Below are 19,881 nucleotides of genomic sequence, written 5' to 3' on the forward strand. Positions count from 1 at the left end.
TCAGAAGTGCAGTGTATCAAATAGTCCATTAAAATCCAAGTGTCAAAAAGTGGAGGTTAAATTCCAAATAAATAGATCCAATAAAAAAACAAGGTTAAAATCATGGCAGGAATCTGTCCATCCATTTAAAGGAAGCATGAGCACCAGTGCATCTGGTGTCTCCTCTGCTTTTCCCATGAAGACTTTGCAACACGAGGAGACGGCCGCCGACAGGTGCAGTCATCCAACAATCCTGGGTTTGGGTTCTTATTGTCTGTCCATTGGACTCTGCACCAAACCGCACTCATGTCTCCAGTGGGGTGGCTCCTACTCCTCTTTGTGCTCAGTTGGAGTGCCACTTCGCCAGCCCCACACTCAAGTGCAGGCCTGCTGCTCGCTCCCCAAGGGCATACTCCCAACTACCTGTCTCCACTCTTTAACATCATGGGCTCTTCAGCATCCTCCCTCTTGCTGTTTTGTTAACTTCTGATCTTTCCTCCTCTCTCTGTTTTTCCCGCTCTGCTGTGCAGGCTCCCTTATATCCTGCCCATTTGGTTGTAGGTGGGATCCTCTGCCTAATCCGTGGTATGAATGAGGCACTTGTCTGATCTGCTTGCATTTGTACGTGAATCAGCCAAGAATCTCAATCAACCCTGGAGCGAGAGTGGGTATGTGCACATCTACACACGGTCGGAGCCTTCACATTCTTATTTAAAGCTGTGATTCACCACGGACCTGAACAGAACACAACTGAACACCAGCAAAACCAAAGAGCTGGTGGTGGATTTTAGAAGGCCCAGGCCCCTCCTGGACCCCATGATCATCGGAGGTGACTGTGTGCAGAGGTGCAGACCTGTAAATACCTGGGAGTGCAGCTGGATGATAAATTGGACTGGACTGCCAACACTGATGCTCTTTGCAAGAGAGGACAGAGCTGACTATACTTCCTTAGAAGACTGGCATCCTTCAACATCTGCAATAAGATGCTGCAGATGTTCTAACAGACGGTTGTGGCGGGTGCCCTCTTCTACGCAGTGGTGTGCTGGGGAGGCAGCATAAAGAAGAGGGACACCTCACGCCTGGGTAAACTGCTGAGGAAGGCAGGCTCTATTGTAGGCATGGAAATGGACAGTTTGACATCCGTGGCAGAGCGACGGGCGCTGAGCAGGCTCCTGTCAATCATGGAGAATCCACTGCATCCACTGAACAGGATAATCTCCAGACAGAGGAGCAGCTTCAGCGACAGACTGCTGTCACCGTCCTGCTCCACTGATAGACTGAGGAGATCGTTCCTCCCACACACTATGAGACTCTTCAATTCCACCTGGGGGGGGGGGGGTAAACGTTAACATTATATAAAGTTATTGTCTGTTATACCTGCATTTTTATCACTCTTTAATTAATATTGTTTTTATCAGTATGCTGCTTCTGGAGTATGTGAATTTCCCCTTGGGATTAATAAAGTATCTATCTATCTATCTATCTATCTATCTATCTATCTATCTATCTATCTATCTATCTATCTATCTATCTATCTATCTATCTATCTCTTATCACAGAGCCTCCTCTTGTTTCAGTTCTTCATGACATGGATTCCACTAAGTGTTGGAAGCATTCATTTGAAAATTTGCTCCATGTTGACATGACTGCATCATGCAGTTTCTTCACATTCAAGGTGTGAATCTCCCACCCTACCTTGACCCAAAGGTGTTCTGCTGGATTCAGATCCGGTGACAGGGAACGCCATTGAAAAGCACTGAACTTATTTTCATGTTCATGAATCCAGTTTGTGACACTTGCTTTATGACATGATGCATCATCATGCTGGAAGTAGCCATGAGAAGACTGGTAAATTATGGCCATGGTCAGCAACGATACTCAAATAGGCTGTGGCATTCAAGCGATGATTGATTAGTGTTAAAGGGTCCAATGTGTTCCGAGAAAAAAGTTCCCATATCTTTACATCACTACCACCCCGGACTGTTGAAACAAGGCAAGCTGGGTGCATGGATTCATGCTATTGGCACCAAATTCTAATACCGTACTTTTCATTTCTTTGTTTTTTGATCTCTTGTAAACATTGATCAGCCACAGGTAAAGTCGATAACATTGACTATCTCGTTAAAATGGTGCCTGTCAAGGGGTGGAATGTATTAGGCAGCAAGTGAACAGTCAGGTCTAAAAGATGATGTGTTGGAAGCAGGAAAAATGGGCAAGCATAAGGTTCTGAGTGACTTTGATTAGGACCAAAATGTGATGGCTACCCCACTGAGTCAGAGCTTCTCCAAAATTGCAGGTCTTGCGGGGAGGTGTTTGTTTTTTTTTTTTGGTACAGTGTATTAATCCCCGAGAAAAAATTGTCTTTTTGCATGACCTTTGGAAGTCAGAGTGTGGGGTCAGTCATTGTACTGTGCTTCTGGAACAATTTTCAGGGTAAGGGCCAAACAGAATTGGATCCCTTCTGACAGTAACAGGATTTGAACCAGCAACCTTCCAGGTACCAGTGAAGATACTTAGCTTCAGATCCACCACTCCACCCTATTGTTTCTCGTATGCAGTGGTTAGTACCTATCAAAGGTGGTCCAAGTAAGGACAACCAGTGAACTGGCTAAAGGGTCATGGGAACCCAAAGTTCACTGTTGCGTGTAGGAAGCGAAAACTAGTTGGTCTCACAGAAGAGCTACTGTTGCTCAAATTGCTGGCCATAAGAGAAAGGTGTCAGAGCACACAGTACATCACAGCTTGATGCATATGAGGCTGCATAGCCGCAGACTGGTCGGAGACCTCATGTTGATCCCTGTCCACCGGCAATGACATAGATACGAAACACACATTTCACGGTGGGGTCACTATCAGTTTAGCATAACCCATGCCACTCACAACACCACTTAACATGAATTTTTAGTCAAATACGGTGGAAAGATCGTTAATATGACCAGTGACACACAGCTTGAAATCCATTTTATATGTTAAGTAAACAGCTGTATTTTTGATTACGTTGTCGTTAGTGTGATAGTCGTTACTGAATACTAGCAAAGATACACTCTTGGGATTCATAAGGCATCAGGAATGCCACCAAAACAAAATAATTCTAAATACTTAATTTCAATTCCCTGTAAAGTATGGTGTCTCTCACCTACACATACTGATAAAAGCTCTAAAAATCCATTCATCTATTTTGAGAATAAGTTTATTTTTCACATTGTTGAAAGGAATCAAAAATGATCTTTGTAAGCATTGGTACTAAGCAGGAACTACTTAAGGGCAAGAATCGTATTTGATAAAAAAGACAAACAAATTTTCTTCTTCTGGGCTTGTCAGTTAAGATGCCAGTATTTCAATTTCACAAATGCAGAAAAGACTTTTACTATACTATACACTTAAGACTTGTGTTTCACATTACATTGAAGTTACAGTGAAGAAAATCAGCATAAATGTAAATTCAAAACTGTGATTTCCCTTCTGTATTTTAATAGCCACATCCATGATTATTTTCTTTTATTTAATGCCTGTTCTTTATTTCTTAAACTTGAAGAGCAAATTGCTTTCTGAATTGCTTCCTGATTTCCTTAAATAAATAAGCACAGGATGTTCAGCTATGTTTTCTGTTTATCCTTTTGGAGCCTCATTTTAAGCAATGCTTATTACGTGCCACTGGTGACTCACTAACGACGAGGTAGTTGATCTGTCCATGTAGAAACGCTAACCTGTGCTCTTGACAAATGTTTGGCGTTTTCTACATTTCAATTAGTGTATTTATTTGTCGGTACAGTGATCCGCCGCCTATCGCAGAAGTTACATTCCAGACCCATCAGCGATAGGTGAAAATCCGCGATATAGAAAGACCATATAAATAAACATTTTTTTTTATAGTTTAAGCCTTAAAATACCCCTCACACACGCTTTAAACACATGTAAACTTGTAATGGCGCGCGACATCCGTGTAACGCTATCCTTCCCGAAGCATATCCAGGAGTTTTACCTTCCCCTGAATGGTCAAGGTCTTCCTCTGGCACTTAGGCTCACTACTACCAGAAGGCTTAGAAGATGCAGGACGCTTGGGAGCCATCGTAGGGCTTAAAACAAAACGAAAAGTTAACAAAAAGTTTGCTCACAACAATCGGACCACAAGCAAGGTCCCAACTGAGATGTGTTTGGGACAGCACGTTAGCAGCAGCCAATCAGAGCCCAAAAGAATGAAAATCCCACTCTGATTGGTTGGGTCTCCTCTTTCCGCCAATAACGGGCCATGTAAGAAATCATCTGGGTACGGTAACGCGAAACTCTTTGTCTGCTGTAGTGACTGCTGAAAACCGTGTGCTTTGTTATGAATTGGCTGCAAAGTACACTACAGGTAGGATATACTTATTGAATTTTTCCGCGACATAGCGGGGGATCACTGTACTTATCTAACATTCCTGTGTAAGTGAAATGGTACCTAGGAGAATAATAAGATGTGTGCTTAAAAAATAAGACAAATAAATAAATGGACAGCTACAGAAGACATCTCACAAAACATTTTCTACAATATTGGTAGCTACAGTATAACAAAGAGTCAATTCCCAAATTTTACATTATAAAAAGTAAGCAATTATTACCCACTCCAAAGAAGACACTAGTAAAAATAAATTGTTTGTTGTGACAAGTGGCATTTGTCTTTGTAAAAGGATGACCCATGTTCGAAAATGTAATCTGGAATAGTATATCTATTTTGTGTCTTCATGATTTGATATACTTTATTAATCCCCAATGGGAAATTGTCATTTTGCAGAACCTTTGGAGGTCAGAGCACAGGGTCAGCCATTGTACAGCACCCATGGTACAATTATTTTTCAGGTTTAAGGGCCTTGCTCAAGGGCCCAACAGAGTTGTAACCCTTCTTGTAGTAACGGATTTGAACCTTCCAGGTACCAGTACAGATCCTTAGCCACAGAGCCTTCTCCACTCTGCCTTACGTTAGCTTGCAGTTATTTTTTATACTGTTTTCTAATACACCACTATCTTGAACAATTATTTGGTTGATTTGATGTGATTAATCTGTGAAGTCAGTCAGTCAGTCATTCTCCAATCCGCTATATCCTAACACAGGGTCACAGGAGTCTGCTGGAGCCAATCCCAGCCAGCACAGGGTGCAAGGTAGGAACAAACCCCGGGCAGGGCGCCAATCCACCGCAGGGCACACACACACACACACACACCAAGCACACACTAGGGACAATTTCGGATTGCCAATGCACCTAACCTGCATGTCTTTGGACTTTGGGAGGAAACCCACACAGACACAGGGAGAACATGCAAACTCCATGTAGGGAGGACCCGAGAAGCAAATCTGGGTCTCCTTACTGAGAGGCAGCAGCGCTACCACTGCGCCACCATGCTGCCTCTGTAAAGTTAATGTTGCTAATATTATCTACCATCCATCCATCCATTTTCCATCTACCAGTCACCTGTAACTGGTCCGTAGAGAGCTTCCCAAACAAAATGACATTTAAACGCTTATTGGATGGTGTTTTCACTGTGAGTGATGCAGTGGCATTAGGATACTCTAAATTGCACTGGTGTGAGTATATAATTGTATTTGCATTGTCTTATGATGGACCTTGTGACCTTTATAGCAAAGAAAGACTATGATTCTCCTTCACTGTGTTTTTAAAAGTTAACCATGTTGGTACTGTGGTCACCTATTTCAGGGTAGGCTATTTTAAAAAGAATATATTATCTGAATAGAAATAAGTTCTACTCATATTGCATTATTCTAACAGAAAAAGAGCTAGTCACACTGTATAGTTATTTGAAAGGCACACTGATTACAATGTACTGCATGAATTAAATAGCCCAAGGACGGTACTTATGTGATGTAGTGGATTAAGTCTGACATTATATTAAGGTGAATACTAAGAAAAGATACTTTATTTAGTTTCAAGGATCCATAAGCCAAATTATATTTTTTGATTAATGAGGTAATAATAATTGTTTACATCTATATAGTGCTGATCAAATTCAATTATTGAATTGTTTTAGCATTATTGCAGTGTTGTGTTACAAACTATTACAAATATTTCAGAAATTTTGCCTGGTTCTTATGTTAAAACAACATCTATATCAGGGGTTCTCAATGTCGGTCCTGGGGGCCCAATGTGGCTTCAAGTTTTTGTTCCAACCAGATTCCTAATCAGTGACAACATCTGGTAACACTGAGCTCAATTAATTAGCAGACATTTTTTTTCTCTTCACTTATTCTTCATTAAGAAAACACCGCAGTATGTTTTACGTTTATAAGACATTTAGGAATTATTTCTGCTTTTGCTAGAGATTTAAATGCTTAACAACCTTTTGTTGATTTCATTCTATTTTGCCCTTTCTCTGTGCAGTTTGCTCCCTTCATTGTATCCTAATAATGACAACCAGTGGAGCAGACAGCCAGGCAAATAACAAGGCTGCAACTACTTCAGCGTTAGACCCACTAATTAGAAAATAATTAATTAATTAAACAATTAGAACACTCTGCAAAAAACAGAATGAAAATCAAGATGAAAATATTGTTAAAAAGAAAACAAAACACATTATTCCAATATAACTGTTTGGTACATTTTAATATACCAAACTTAAGTTTTCTAATTTCTACATTTTTCCCAAAACACAGAATTTGACAAATAACAGTTCACTTAATTAGCCCAGGAGTCCGATTAAAAATAGAAGCTGGTTGGAACAAAAACCTGCAGCCACAGTGGGCCCCTAGGACCGAGGCTGAGAACCTCTGATCTATACCTTTTGACTAATGCTTTATATCAGGGGCGCCCAACTCCAGTCCTGGAGGGCCTCTGTGGCTGCAGGTTTTCATCCTAACCCTTTTTTAAATGAGTGATCTGTTTTTGCTGCTAATTAACTGCTTTTGAATTAATTTTAATTGACTTGGTTTTTAAGAAATGTTTCCCTGAATTTGTTCATCGTTCCTCTGAATTGCTTCATTTCTTTCCTTAAATGGCTCCCAAACAGAAGTGAAATGTGTAGTGAGGGAGCCAACAGAAGGCCACCTAGGTCAGGGCCTCAAACTCCAACCAATTTCACTCCAACCAGTTGCTTAATGAGGCGTTGATTCTTGTCGTTAATTAAACTCGTTCTTTAATTCCGTGGCTTGTTGCTGCTCTACAGATTTTATTTTTTTCTCCAGCTCTCTGGAGTTTTTTTTTGTTTTTTCTGTCCACCCTGGCCATCGGACCTTACTCCTTTTCTATATTAACTAATGTTGCATTTTAATTTCTCATTTTGTCTTTTATTTTTCTTCTCTTCATTATGTAAAGCACTTTGAGCTACTTTTTGTATGAAAATGTGCTATATAAATAAATGTTGTTGTTGTTGTTGTGCAATAGCAGACATTTCCGAAATTGTGGATTTTCTCTTTTCTAAGAGCAGATCACCATTCCTGAGACCTTCACCTTGCTTTATTTTCAGATATTGTATGATGGTCACAGTTTGCTGGTCCTGTTTTGGCTCATTTTATATCTCAATATTGTTTGGCTGCTAAAAAGAAACAACTGAGTGGACTGAGTTTTCAAGAGCAAGTCAAATAAAATGAATTAAAAAAAAAGTTAATTAGCAGCAAAAACAGGTCACTAATTAAGAAAAGGGTTAGAATGAAAACCTGCAGCCACTGCGGCCTTCCAGGACTGGAGTTGGGCACCCTTGCTTTATATGATCTGATAACATCTTGTGCTTGGCTTGATAGCCACACATTTAAAATAGCTCCTTTGAAATGATCATTCTGTTTCTTCTTCAATGTTATATAACAGTTAAAACTGAAAATTTAATTTGAATGACTGAATGTGACATTGGCTCAATGCATACAATTTAACAGTGTATGTTTTAACTTATGCCAGACTTATCTATGCAACACTCTGAACCTGAATGGCAGTACTTTCTTCTGATGTAGACGGTCTTCTTCAGTCAAGTTTCTGGCATAAAAGTAAAGAGGAAGCCATTGCTAAAACCTGGAGTTTAGAGAAGAGAGTGAAAAAAATACATGCTTAAAACAGTCATTATAGAAATTAAAGAAACAAGTATTATTAGTAACATAAGGAAAAGATTAGATAAAGTTTACTTCCATGATAAAAAAAAAATATAAAAAGAAGGTTAGAGACACAATGGGTCATCTTAAAAATGTCATGTCTCCAACCTTTACTTGTGTAAATAACCTTATTTCTTTACTTTTGCACACTGTTACATTCACTAATTCCATCATTTTAGAATACTCTTCCTTTTATACTGCAACACTTTTTTGCTTCTGGTGTCCAGTATACACATACATTTATTTTTTGCATAGCCTGCTGAGCTCTGACTGTACCTGAAGACGTAAATTTATTAAAAACCTGGCAAGAGTGAATCTGTCTGATTTTGGACAGTACATAAATCCAGGTGTTATCGAATGTGAATTTGTTAAACTTGTTAAATGTGTCGTGGACTTTATTTTTGCATACCTAGTTATTCCTTTTATCACAATATTCGCTATTTCATTTATCATTTACACATTTCGGGCAGCACCGTGGCATAGTGGCACACTGCTGCCTCGCAGTAAGGAGACCAGGGTTCGTGACCCTGATGGAATCCAGGGGGGCTGCCCTCTTGTGTCCAGGGGAATATATTGCCCCTCTCCCGGTCATTCCTTGTTCCAGGCAAGGGGCAAGGTCCCTGGTCGTCTGCCACATTACAAATATTTATTCAAATAAAATGTAATTATATTACATTCTCTTATTTGTACAAAGCATAATAAAAAAAAAAACAATGTTCAGAATATAAAATGCAGACATCATCTTCATAAATTCCAGGCTTGCCTTTTTCAGTAACAGTGATCATTTACTATGGTTTCATGAAAACATTTGTGCAAAATAAACAGACATTTGGTTGATGTGCTAATAATCTGTTAACTGTCTCACCTCAAGGCAAAGTACACTTATGCTGCAAGCTCCTGCAATATGAATGTATTTCTTAAGAGATTCATCCATGTAATTGTAACAGCCCTGTTGTGAAATATAAAGCATCTTTATCATCTTATTCATCTTTTATACTTTCCAAATATTCAGCACTGCACTTACAGAATAGAATGACTGGCACATTTAACTTGCCTTCATATACATGAAACTCTCATCTCCTTCTTGACACCTGTCTCTGTCCAGGACCTCTCCTGAAGTGATTCGTTTGGCTCGTTTACAGCAGGCTTCAGGCACTTTTGTGTCTGGATAAAGCTTGTTGAATAAGCTAGAATTTCCGAAATCTTCAGGTCCTTGTACCCCACAGCATCCGACCTGTAAAACAAAACACCTTGGCACATAACTGTAATTAATGACAAATGGCGCATTTAAGGCAGCATATGCTTCTTATTAGAACAATTTGCAAAACAGACAACAGCACTAATGACAAGTTATTTAATACAGTATGACTGAGAGAATACATCGAGCATATTAATTCTCATAAATGACTATTAAAAGATGTTAGTGTCATGAAAATAAAGTTAAACATCAACCGTTCTGAATTGAATCAGGCATGTGTGCACCGATCCGCTACAACATTGAAACCACTGACAGATGAAGTAAATAACTTTGATTATCTGATTACAGTGAGACCTGGCAAAGGATGGGATATACTGTATTAGGCAGCAAGTGAACAGTCAGGTCTTGAATGTAATGCAGGAAAGATGGATAAGTTAAGGACCTAAGTGACTTTAACAAGGACCAAACTGTGAGGTCTTGTGGGGATGTTCCCAGTATGCAGTGGTTGTTACCCACCAAAAGTGATCCAAGAAACTAGGTGAAAGATATGAGTGCCCAAGGCTCACTGATGCGCATGGTGAGCAATGGCTAGCCAGTCCGGTCTGATCCCACAGAAGTGCTACTGTAGCACAAATTGCTAAGAACTTAATGCTGGCCTTGAGATAAAGGTGTCAGAACACACAGTGCATCGCAGCTTGGTGTATATGGGGCTGCATGGCCACGGACCAGCCAGAGTGCCCATGCAGACCCCTGTCCACTAACCGAAAGCACCTACAATGGGCACATCACTGTCGGACCATGGAGCAATGGAAGAAGAAAACACTATACAGATGTATTCAGTTCAAATGGTGTATCATCTCATGAATGCAGGTGCCCATATCTTACCAATCCAACACACAGCACTGTTGGAATGAGGTAGAATAGGACTTTAGCAAGATGAACATGTTTTTAAAAAATCTGCAGGATTGTTGTGACCCTAAGGAATGTTTTAGCACCTTGTCTCTTTGTCTCAAAGAGGTTTGGTTTATCTAGAGGCAAAAATGGTTCAAACCTGATGCTAGACAGATGTGCCTTAAAATGTTCACTACGTGACAGTGCTCTCAAGTAGGATGGAAGCGAGTTTTTGTCCAGCCCATTCCCTTCTCCACTTCACATTTCCACTTTCAAACCCATACTGTGCTCTCATTTTAATTGCATTCTTAACGAAATCACAGACAGCTCATCCTCAATACCAATGTCTTATTTCAAGTCTGCTTTATTAACACAAGACTTTCTGAAAGTAGCTGAGACATTGAGATTTCCTTCACTCACATTCAAGAAAGTATTCTTATTCTCCATTATATTATAGTATTCAGCATTTTTTATTAATAATATTATGCTCTTCCTGTACAATCATAAAATCCTGAAACTGCTGTAATCTTGAACCATCCATTTTATGAACCAACTTAGACCATTGCAAGGTTCTGGCAAAACAAAACACAAAGGAAGAACTGATCCTGAGAAAGATGCTAGTCTGTGTTTGGGCCCAGGTACACATGTACAGTACACGTTCACTCATACAGAGTCTATTTATAGTGGCTAATCAACATAATATGCATATTTGAGCCTTAACTTCCACTGCTATGCAGACGATATACAGTTATATCTTAGTACGCACTCCCCTACAGATTCACCTCCCAGCACGCTCACTGACTACATCACTGATCTTAAGCCATGGTTGGAAAATAACTTTCTCAAACTTAATGACAATAAAACTGAAGTGTTACTGGTAGGTCCAAAATCCCTACTTTCTAAGACATTCAATTTCTCTGTTTCTGTTGATGGTCCACTTGTCAAACCTGCTCCTGTTCTCAGAAATCTTGGTGTTTTGTTTGATTCATCACTTAACTTTGAGCTACACTTTAGGTCTCTTTCCAAAGTTTCATTCTATTGTCTCCATAACATTGCCCGCCTCTGTCCATTTCTGTCCTTTAATGATGCTCAAACTCTGGTTCATTGTTTCATAATGTCTCGTATTGATTACTGTAATTTCCTCTTCATTGGCCTCCCTGCAAAATCTATACAGTGGCTACAGTACGTTCAGAACTCCGCAGCTACAAAAAGCGTTTTGCTCACATCTCCCTTGTTCTCTCCCAGCTTCACTGGTTACTGGTTCCATCAAGGATTAATTTCTTACAGTACATTCAGAACGCCGCAGCCACAAAAAGTGTTTTGCTCACATCTCCCTTGTTCTCTCCCAGCTTCACTGGTTACTGGTTCCATCAAGGATTAAATTCAAGATTCTGCTTCTCACCTTCAAAGCCCTACATAACCTTGGCCCCCTCTGCCTCACTCAGCTCCTAGCTCCTTACACTCCTTGTCGCTCTCTCAGGTCCTCGAGCAGTAATCTCCTTACTGTCCCACACACCAGACTCTCCACCTTGGGAGGCAGGTCCTTCAGTGTTATGGCCCCTCAACTCTGGAACTCTCTTCCTCAGCCTCTCCAAGATGGCTTCTCTTTCTGCACTTTTCTCACCTTTTCTCAATCTCAACTGAAAACTTTCCTCTTCTACGAACTTTTGTCATCTGTGTAATTTTTTTTTTACTCTGTATGTAAAGTGACCTTGGGTTTGTGAAACACGCTCAATAAATGTAACTTATTATTATCATTATTACTATTATTGAATGAAGGAGGAAACCTTAGTCATTGATACATTTTGTCTCTCCTCCTGTTCTGAAATGTTGCGGGGCTACTGGCTGATTCACTAAAAACAAGCCTGAGAACTTAAGATACCTCACAGCCCGTTCTGCCTTTTCCAAGAGGAAATTAGAAGTGCATAACAATAAATAAATCTCAGTGGGACCCTCTGAAATAATGCTTGAAATGAGACCAAACAAGGCCTGAGAGGCCGGGAGAGAGAACTGCTGTGTCCAGTTATATACTCCCAGAAAAGTAAAAAATGGAATCTGAAAAAAAGGAATGGGAGTTTGTCAGAGAAGGCAGAACTTTGACACAACAACCTGCTTGAGGCCTCCTAAAGGGAGCTAAATCTGCCTGCCAGGAGCTTTATTAAAATAGGACCCACTATATGCAAACCAAATGAACATTTAGAGAGATCTGAATTTCAGATTTTTAAAAATGCTGTTCAGCACTTCATATATCTGTACATGATCTCAATATCTCAAAGAATTTTGTACATTTTAAGACAGTTTCTAATACATTTAGAGTTATATCAAAATAATTAAATATATATACTGTAAAAGACATTTTCAGATAACTGAAAACACTATATACTATGCATTTTAAGACATCTGAAATTCATTTTTAGATATCTCAAAATATCATGTCACTTTCTAATCTGATTAATCCAGACCAGGGTTGCAGGAGCCTATTCCATTAAGCACAGGACACAAGGCAGGAACAAATCTTGGACAGGTCACCGGTCCATCGCAAGGCAAACATACACAGGGCAAATTTAGCGTTGCCAGTTCTCCTAACCTGCATGTCTTTTGACAGTGAGACAAAACTGGAGCACCCAGAGGAAACCCACACAGACATGGAGAGCACATGCAAAGGAGGTGAACCCTGGTCTCCTTAATATGAGGCAGCAGCACTACCACTGTGCAACCATGTTATCTATCTCAAAATCACTTCCTAAAAAAGGTTAATTTTTTTCATTGTGACTTATGTTTATTTTCATCCATCCATCCATCCATTACCCAACCCGCTATATCCTAACTACAGGGTCAGGGGGGTCTGCTGGAGCCAATCCCAGCCAACACACGGCGCAAAGCAGGAAACAAACCCCAGGCAGGGCGCCAGCCCACCTCTGATGTCTATTTTCAGATATATAAAAATATATATTCGAGATAATAATGTATTTGAAGTCTGCAGAAAGTTATTTTGAATAACTTGAAATGAAGGTGTCACAAAAAGGTCAGAAAGTTATATGTAAATGTGTATCAGATTGCTGAAAGAATAATAATCATATATTATGAAATAATTTAACTATTTATAAATAAGAATATACTGAAATTAATTTTAAGATAGATCAAATGGAACTGAATCTCATTTTAAGATATCAGAAAATAAATGAGACATCTAAAAATGTATCTTAGATATCTTGAAAGTAACTCAATGTGAAGATATCTTGAAATAACATCCACCTGATTCAGAATGATCTTAAATACATATTAAAATATCCGAAATGCACTTCTAGATATTTTAAAATAATTTCCTGTGTATTTTGAGATGTCTCAGATTAATTTCAAAATATTAAAAAAATGACATTAAGTTCTATTGACAACATAAGCAGTTTTTTGGGAAGTCATTTGGGATATCTTGAATTGCATTTCACATATATTAAAATGCGCTCAGTGCTATTCCAAAATACTGTATCTCAAAAGGATCTGAGATATGTTAAAATAGATTTCAGATATCTGAAAGTAACCAGACTAACATTTTGAGTTATCTTGAATTGCATTTGAGATATGTGAAAACACATTGCAGATATCTGGGAAGAAAATATTTTCAATTATCTATAATTAATTTTAAGATATTTTAAAATCTGCGGTGGGTTGGCACCCTGCCCGGGATTGGTTCCTGCCTTGTGCCCTGTGTTGGCTGGGATTGGCTCCAGCAGACCCCCGTGACCCTGTGTTCAGATTCAGCGAGTTGGAAAATGGATGGATGGATGGATATTTTAAAATGAATTTTGCAAAATGTAAATGGTAATTTTGTTTGACGTATCACTCTGTTAACCAAGATTTGGAATAAATATGACCAGCATGCCTGGTTTAAATATTTACAAACTAATATGAGTTCCAGTTTCCACGCGATGTCCAGTCTAAAGTGGTTGCTTTGTTACATTCCTAGGCCACATTGTAATTTTGCTCACCTGCAAGAATCCTGCTCTGCTTTCTTCCATCAATTTTCAAACTTGCTTAACCCAGTGCAGGCTTGATGAGGCCAGCGTCTTTCCTGCCAGCATCAGGTTCAAGAGTACCAACTGTAGCATCAGTTTATGGCAGGGCACACTCATGCACACACAAACATACTCACATTTCTGGAGCCATTTCATAGTCTCCAATTAATTATGGAGGAAAAACCAGAGTAAGGGGTATCTGACATTAAATTAATACTCAATTTTCTTTCTTTCTTTCTTTCTTTCTTTCTTTCTTTCTTTCTTTCTGTTACTGTATCTTTATAGTAATGTATGTTTGTACTTCAAGGCGGTAAACAAATTTCCCTCCAGGGATAATAAATTTCAGCCATGACAATTCATTATAAATCTGTAAAATTAGTACATGATACCTCAAATGATCATTTTAACATGTAACAATAACAGATTCTGTTAAATGTATTCTGAATAAATTATTTTACTCACCGATTTTCAAAATCAAGAAAATTTGTAACCACAACACTACAAAACTGCTACAAAAAATAACGTGTATTAAGCGGAGCTGATGCAATACTGCCACCTAGTGTGTGTTGTATTTACTATTTTTAATACATAACTTTCCTTATCACATCAAACGTAAGTGCTGATTTTTTTAGTTCTATGGTAAATAGTAGTACTGATACAAAGGGGTATAAATAACAGCTAAAAAGTAGTATTTGTTTTGTATACTCAGCTTCTGATTACCTAAATGTGGGGAAAGTGGAAAACTACAAGGATTTCTATATATTTTTATACAAGTGCCTTGAGCACGAGAAAGCTGCTATATAAATAAATAAATTATTATATTTTGCAAATTATTATTGATTAAGTTTATGAATTTATTGTGTCAATATTGTAATGCAGGCAAGCATTTCACATTAGATGCCTCACTAAGTTTCACTGAGACCGCACTTTAAAATCTCTCGGTTACTAGTAGGCCAAATACAAAGTCCCTAGTGTTTTATGACATTACATTATATCAGGTAAATAGGCTTACTAAGCAAATATTGAAGTACTCTTTAGGTTTATAGGGTAATTATTGTCACTTACTTACATGTGGTAATCAACATGCAACGTGTTGCCCTTCTCTGACACCATGATTTTTAAGTATAACTACATGTGATGAAGACCATGGAGCGGCTGCTGCATCACCACCTGAGGCCACAGGTACGCCACGCCCTTGACCCTCTGCAGTTTGCATACCAGGAGAAGGTGGGAGCGGAGGATGCCATCATCTATATGCTACACCGATCCTTCGCCCACTTGGACAGAGGCAGTGGTGCTGTAAGAATTATGTTTCTAGACTTCTCTAGCGCCTTCAACACCATCCAACCTCTGCTCCTTAGGGACAAGCTGGCAGGGATGGGAGCAGATTCATACCTAGTGGCATGGATCGTGGACTATCTTACAGACAGACCTCAGTATATGCGTCTCGGGAACTGCTGTCTGACATTGTGGTCAGCAACACAGGAGTGCCGCAGGAGACTGTACTTTCTCCGGTCCTGTTCAGCCTATATACATCCGACTTCCAATACAACTCGGAGTCCTGCCACGTGCAAAAGTTCACTGACGACACTGCTATCATGGGCTGCATCAGGAGTGGACAGGAGGGGGAGTATAGGGACCTAATCAAGGACTTTGTTAAATGGTGCGACTCAAACCACCTACACCTGAACACCAGCAAAACCAAGGAGCTGGTGGTGGAGTTTAGGAGGCCCAGGCCCCTCATAGACCCCGTGATCATCAGAGGTGACTGTGTGCAGAGGGTGCAGACCTATAAATACCTGGGAGTGCAGCTGGATGATAAATTGGACTGGACTGCCAATACTGATGCTCTGTGTAAGAAAGGACAGAGCCGACTATACTTCCTTAGAAGACAATAAGATAAGATGCTGCAGATGTTCTATCAGACGGTTGTGGCGAGTGCCCTCTTCTATGCAGTGGTGTGCTGGGGAGGCAGCATAAAGAAGAAGGACGCCTCACGCCTGGACAAACTGGTGAGGAAGGCAGGCTCTATTGTAGGACAGTTTGACATCCGTGGCAGAGCGACGGGTGCTGAGCAGGCTCCTGTCAATAATGGAGAATCCACTGCATCCACTAAACAGTATCATCTCCAGACAGAGGAGCAGTTTCAGCGACAGACTGCTGTCACCGTCCTGCTCCACTGACAGACTGAGAAGATCGTTCCTCCCCCAAACTATGCGACTCTTCAATTCCACCCGGGGGGTAAACATTAATATTATTCAAAGTTGTTGTCTGATTTTACCTGCATTTTTATTACTCTTTAATATTGTTTTTTTGTATCAGTATGCTACTGCTGGAGTATGTGAATTTCCCCTTGGGATTAATAAAGTATCTATCTATCTATCTATCTATCTATCTATCTATCTATCTATCTATCTATCTATCTATCTATCTATCTATCTATCTATCTATCTATCTATCTATCTATCTATCTATCTATCTATCTATCTAATTTATTTGAAAGATTTCAGAAGCCCATTCCTTTCATACCTCTATAGTGTGAGTGCCATGTTGGACGGACGGGTGTCCTGGCCAGAATCGAAGTTGGTTTCTGACCAGAAAGGGATGCCACAATGGAAGGACCGGGAGTGTCTGCTGCCCAGTCATATTCACCTCCTGTACACAAAGTGGCAGCATCCCACTGGTTGGACACCCATAGGGATATCTTCAGGGAAAGCATGGGAATTGTAGTCCCATGGGACTTTAGAGGGTTCTTAGGTGCTGCCAGAGGAAGCTGCAGGGGATTGTTACAATAGGCTTCTGCATGACCCAGAAGTGCTACCAGTGTGCAATGCTGTGGCACCGGAAGTACTCCCGGGTACCAAGTTTCATACAAGGGCAGTCAGAGTAGGGAGGAGTGTGGACGAGGCTTCAAGGGAGGTGTGGAAGGAGGAGATTTATTGTGCTACTTGTATTTGGAGAACAGTGGAGGTAAAAAAAATAAAGAAGATCTTGTGTTTAAACCCAGCACTGTGTTGTGTAGTTGTGTCTAGGGGGTTAGGATACTGCTATGCATCCCCGGTGGTCAGAACAGGCTACACCAAGGATTTTAATAAGGACTCTGAACAGACCAGCATAGTCAAGCATGGTAGGAGATTATTTGCTCATCACTCACACCCATATTATTTGGTATGTATATTTGGCAGAAGCTGTAATTCACTGTGGCTGGTTGTCTACATGTATAGTATATTTTTGGAGCACAGATTGGTTAAGTGACTTGCTCAGGGTGTGTGTGTGAAAAGAATAAATAATAGAATAATTATAAGACTTATGGCATATTACCCAAATGGTAAAGGTTTGCCAATGACAAAAAAAGTATCAATCTCCTTTGGGATAAAACTGGGCTAAATATATGCTTTGTACAGTAAATGCTGAATGTTCTCCAAAAGGGAATTCCGTAAGGGCAATGGTATGAGGAGATATAAGAAGCAGAAATGTAGCCAGCAAGATTTCCATTGCACAGCAGCAAATGCATCTCATAGACTAGATTTTGCCTAGCTGCCTATAACAAAGGGCAGAGAGATCACCAGGGTTGGATCTATGCAATACAAACCGCAGCTTAGCACTTCACAGTCTAAAAGTCTCAGAATTTCAGATTTTTTCCAATATTGTTCGAATACCTTTAATCAAAACTGGTAAGGTTGTCTGCAATTCCATTGCCTACTGTACATTCATCTTCCCTCCCTTTTTTGCTTTCCTTTCCGAACTATATCATACTTTGAAACCAATAAAAGCTGCTGGACACTTGTAGCATTTTTAAATTATAGTTTCAAAGCTAGTAAAATGAGGTGATAGTTCTTTTGTATTTACAAGTATCTGACAAATGTTATCTTTGAATGGTATAGGAAAGGGGTGACTCTACAATTTAAAGCAAAATGTTGAGATTGTGCAGTTTCATTTAGAAAACCTTATCAGTGAATATATAATATCTATTTTAGATTAATTGGACTGATGAGCATACATCTGCCGAATGAATTGGGGGAGAGGTGGATCTTCAATTCAAAAAACAGAATATTATGGGAATGCAACTTTCCTATTTACATTCTACGCAGAGTATTAATAATATTTTAGCAAAAAATGCATTCACTCTGCCTGTTTTGGGCATAGGAATAAATAAAAGACTTTTTTTCCCGTTTTTCTTTGGCTGGTTTTTATATTGTTTGCTGATGTCCAACACTGGTCACTAGTGGGCCCCATTCTGTTAGAATTTTTATGTTCTTTCCCTATGAAAACATCAGATTAATTTTCTTTACTTGGCTACAACTACAAACTTCATGGGCTAAGTAACATATACAAATATTTGGGGTGGAGTATTCCTTTAAATAAAAAACAATCATGTACTGTATGAAATGGTAATAAGGGCTGTCAGAAAGCACAGTGGCTTGATAGCCCTGAGATTCTGTAGGGCATCCCTGACCATGGAGGTGATCCTGAAGATGGCTTAGAACTAAGTGCTTAAATAGCTGGTGTTTAAATGGCCAATTTCGTCTAAACCTAAATGAGACAGTAGGGCATGTGGAACAAAGTCTCTGCTAACAGATTATGTGACGGATAACCAAAAATAACAGTATAAATGGCTAAAAAGAAAATCTTAGAAAAGTAATGCTTGGGCAAACACTCTTAAGGCAATCTACAACTACTTACTACAATCATTATTGTGCACCATGTCTGGGAAAATATGTCCGTTGTGTTGTCACCTTTAAAATTTTTCTTTAATTCAGATGTGAAAAATTCCCCTTTCACCTGTAAAGAAAACTATATTAAAATAACAAAAACAAATTTAGACACATGTATAATTTGTAAACTTTAGCCATTTAAAAAAATAGACTACTCAGGAACCAAATCACTGTCAGGTTACCTCAACAGATGTCAGAAATAACTTTTAACAGAGAGTGTTATATTTATCATTAACAAACAATTTATGCAGTGTCATATTAAATGACTTACTGTACTCATTGTTAAACAATGAAACAGTGGCAGAGACTGAATATTAGAAATCCAATTCCTTAACCACATCTTATTGCCTGCCAAATTAATTAAACCATCACTCTATTGTTATTATCTGCTAACTCCTGAAAAAGCAAAACTAAAACAAAAGGCACCATAAATTACTTTTTAAAAAAGAATGATCTGAATTATGAAAATCTTTTTACCTGTTTTTCAAAGGCAAGAGCAAGAATAACTCCAATGATTTCCAGAATAAAAATGACCAGAATGAGTATGAAGAACTGAAATGTAAGCATACAACCTTGTAAATAATGATTACAGATTATTATTTAACATAAAATAATTTTTATTCACGGTGGTTCTTTTTTTCCCACCATATTAAAAATCTGTCTTATAATTAGACTCTTCTGTTGGTTATCATAATTCCTTTTGGCTGGTCAGGTTATGTTCAGTAAATTATATTGTATCTGGAGACAGGTTTAAGGTAACTACTTCTTTAAGTTCTCATTGATCTTGAATGGTTTTTTAATGCTGAAGGGCAAGGCCTTTCCTTCTGTAGCACTTACAGTAGTAACATCAGAATGTTTTGAGTCATCCCTTCCTTTACTTTGCCTATACATAGTTTCTATCTTTGTTCACAGGTTCGTTTATTTTAAGGTCTTGGCATTTGAGCTATTCTAAATGTCCAGACCCCATAGATTTCTTACATTCTCAAAGTACATGTCTTAGAAGCATATAATGTGTCTCTG

The 19,881-nt window shown here is 39.1% G+C and overlaps 2 protein-coding genes across 3 annotated transcripts in view; one reads left to right on the top strand and one right to left on the bottom strand.

Moving 5' to 3' along the window:
• The window catches only part of slc25a55a (solute carrier family 25 member 55a), a 640,168-nt gene that overhangs the window by 160,820 nt on the left and 459,467 nt on the right, over positions 1-19,881 (top strand). The window lies entirely within an intron of this gene.
• LOC127527002 (tetraspanin-18-like) lies at positions 9,090-19,533 on the bottom strand. The gene is made up of 3 exons (XM_051924313.1): positions 19,339-19,533; positions 18,830-18,928; positions 9,090-9,278 (listed from the first exon to the last, which is right to left on the bottom strand). The coding sequence occupies exons 1-3, from the start codon at positions 19,426-19,428 to the stop codon at positions 9,090-9,092; spliced, it is 378 nt and encodes a 125-aa protein (XP_051780273.1). The 5' UTR covers positions 19,429-19,533.

Source organism: Erpetoichthys calabaricus, chromosome 3, assembly GCF_900747795.2.
Source record: "Erpetoichthys calabaricus chromosome 3, fErpCal1.3, whole genome shotgun sequence".
NCBI classification, from domain to species: Eukaryota; Metazoa; Chordata; class Cladistia; order Polypteriformes; family Polypteridae; genus Erpetoichthys; species Erpetoichthys calabaricus.